The sequence below is a fragment of the Schistocerca americana genome, chromosome 11, assembly GCF_021461395.2.
Source record: "Schistocerca americana isolate TAMUIC-IGC-003095 chromosome 11, iqSchAmer2.1, whole genome shotgun sequence".
NCBI classification, from domain to species: Eukaryota; Metazoa; Arthropoda; class Insecta; order Orthoptera; family Acrididae; genus Schistocerca; species Schistocerca americana.
The window spans coordinates 112,860,876-112,863,992 of record NC_060129.1 but is presented as its reverse complement, the minus strand read 5'-3'; the positions used below and the strand labels follow the sequence as shown (position 1 = coordinate 112,863,992).

General features: G+C 36.9%; 1 protein-coding gene across 1 annotated transcript in view; it reads right to left on the bottom strand.

Annotated features, from left to right (window-relative positions):
• Nucleotides 1-1,442: 1,442 nt before the first annotated feature.
• LOC124553979 overlaps nt 1,443-3,117 on the bottom strand; it is a 46,578-nt gene continuing 44,903 nt past the window's right edge. The window contains exons 3-4 of the mRNA XM_047128003.1: nt 2,783-2,930; nt 1,443-2,045 (exon numbers count right to left, since the gene is read on the bottom strand). Coding sequence (XP_046983959.1) covers nt 1,855-2,045; nt 2,783-2,930 — 339 coding nt within the window. The 3' untranslated portion in view covers nt 1,443-1,854. The remainder of the gene's footprint in view (nt 2,046-2,782; nt 2,931-3,117) is intronic.

The window sequence follows — 3,117 nt, the reverse complement described above, 5'->3', positions numbered from 1 at the left end:
TCTGTTTCAAAACTTGCCTTATCCATGATAAGAAATTTTACAGGAGACAAAAAACTGAAACTTCTTAATGCTAACAAACTGAACCCTTATCTTGGTAGGAATGCATAATTTTAATAAATAAAGTCATGATTAATTGGGAATATAATTATTCCCATCAAGAAATTGGTTATGTTGCTTTATATCAAGGATTAGACAAGTTTTGTTGCAGCACACTGCAAGTGCAGTACTCAGGAATATACTTTTTGTGCATTTGTGGTAGTGCTGATGCATTCAGTTTATACTCATTTATTAGAACTTAAAAACACAGTTCATAGTAAACAATGATTCTACATAATTATTCATTGAGCAGAATTCAAATAGCTAAGTTTGTCAAATCCTCACAAGATTTCACAATATTCGTTGATAGTTTCTTCAGGGTAGTAATTTGTTTCTCCAATATTGGACACTAACAAATTTTTGTAGAAAGCTAGTTCTTTATTCACCTTCCACACCAATCCAAAATGTTTTTGTAGCAAATGCTTTACGTCCATCTTGGCTGGGTTCAAGGGCACTCCTGAGGACACAACTTGTGCAACATCCATATTCATCAAACTTACCTTTCTTCATCACAGACCTTCCTGAACCACAGTCTACATTGTAATTCGGTTCTCCTTGTACTCTCACGTTTCCTTCAAACGTTTTACACAAGATGAACCGCTTTGCTGAAGAAAATTTGAAATGCCAGCTACTTGGCTTTTTCATCATATTGTCAGCAGCCTTCTTCCAGTCTCTCACTGTGCAATCCACACCCAATTTAGAAACCTGAACATGCAATGCAAAAATATCTTCATACTCTTGGGTTGCAAATTACTGGCCTGGTCCTAATGTCGTCCTCTATTTGTCCAAATACTCTGTCCGAAGGCAGAAAGGAGTGTCCTGGAATGGGAATATCAGTTCAATACGCTTCACATGGGGGGGGGGGGGGGGGGGGCACTCACTTTTGACAGAAAATAGCTGCACATCATTATCACTGTAGAGTTTCTATTCTGTCTTCCGCAGCAATCAGCACAAAGTCTGAAACTTGAGTAGTTCGATAAATCACATTTAGAAAGTGTCAAATATTGCAGAGGATATCTCATTTGATCCCTTTTTGTATTCGTGTTCCATCCATGTATACGTGAAAACATTTTGTACTGTCAATTCAGTATGTGAATGGCGCATTACAACTGTAAAATTATAGGTGTATATCTGACGACTGCAGTAGGCAATTTGATCTAGTATTTTAGGTTTAACCAGATTTTTCTGACAGTCAAATGACAGTGTGAGCATAGCATCCCTTTTTCTTGCAGCTTTGCGTAAAAAGTTTTAGCTTTTAAATTATGAATGCTTTTCTGACTTATCCTTCACGTGCTCAATTTTTCCCTTAAGTTCAATGCACGTAGAACATGCATCTTTTACACGTGAACCAAAACCGATGTTGTAACCTGTTGTGAATGTTGCGAAAGAACCATCGCTTCACTCTCATGACAAACCTCTGCATTATAAATCAAGTGTAACTTTGCAATACTAAAGTTTCCGGGAAGATATTTTCTTTGCAACGATTTTCCTCAACAATAGTGACTTTCACAGCACTTCGAACGTTCAATAGAAGACTTTACAGATTGTCTCTTTGCATCGTACTGTGGCCTGTCTCTAGCACCACCTCTTTTCTCTTTAGGCATTTCACCAGTTTGGTAGTGATTTCTGGCAATTCTCTGAATTCTATCTTTACTCACATGTAAAATATTGAGAATTGTTTTTTGGCACACTTTTACTTGAAATTTATCGGTATTAGCAAGTTTAACGAAATACTCAATAGCAACGCTCTTCCTACTGCTACCTTCTTTTGAGTGTGTCTCTTTCAGACTTTTCTGCTCTCAGATATTTCAGCATAAAAGTGTCTAGCTCAATTTTATTGGGAGAGCTGTAGAAGTTCTTATGGAACTGTTGAATGCCTAACATCCTTAATTTCCTGCATTTGTACGTTGGTCCATTATGGATATTGTGGTGGTTCCATTGGCCCATGCCTGTAACGATAAAAATAATGGCCTGAAAATAGCTCCTGATGTAAATGGGACATGAAGAGGACACTAATAATAAAAGCCTAATGTGGTGTTTGATTAAATCGGAGGAATATAATATTGTTACATTCCCATTTTGCACTGGCAGCTGCTGTGTAAGAGCATGTGAACACCCAAAGTTTTGACACCTTGTGGATGTAGTTGTTATTAAATTCTTCGAATACTGTTAAACGTAACACAGAGTTTATGTCAATGCCACTAGGTGGCAGCACATTACGACAGACGTTTACAAGACATATGTCCCCATTTGATTGACAAATCCCGCTAGATGGTAGCACGCTCCTCAAATATGCCAATTATTTTCACTACCATTATTACTACTATTATCATTCTCAGTGGTTGTAGCTGTATAAATTTGTTCAGACCATCATCATAACTGTAACAGAAAATGCTATTTCACACTTTGAGGTTTATCTGAATCAAAAAATTTGTATGGAGTAAATGTTTGAGCGATCTACTACAGATGATAAAACCCTGAGAGTTTTGAAACTGCTCATCACCATAAATAAAAAAATTATCTGCGCAAACAATCTATTGTATTACTAAAAATTTGTGAACACCTAAAGTTTATTTTCAGCAGCCGCCACCACTATTTTGTTAGCCTTTATACATCCACTGATCATTGACACCAGAGCCTAAACCAGTCGTGTAAACACACTGCACAAATTTGACGTCTTCCTTACCTTTTATATTTTTCCTTGGTTTTCTTCCATAAAGCAGGATTACTTTTACGGCATCTTGCTTTGCCTTTTGGAGCTGGAGTAATTCTTTCTTCCATTGTAATCCTATTTTGTCACAAAACTGCACGTCTTCAAACTTTATTGACGACAGCTGTAAAAACGTGGGAAAAACATCGCGCATTTCCTTTGACTGGAACATGAAGAATTTCAATGGCTGGTAGGATAAGGGAACTATGAACGACACTTGGAATAAATAAGGCAAGTTTTGGAACTACCGATTTTTAGCTAATAATTTCTACGGTAAAGAACAACTTTTGAGTGAATGCAGACTAATCAGT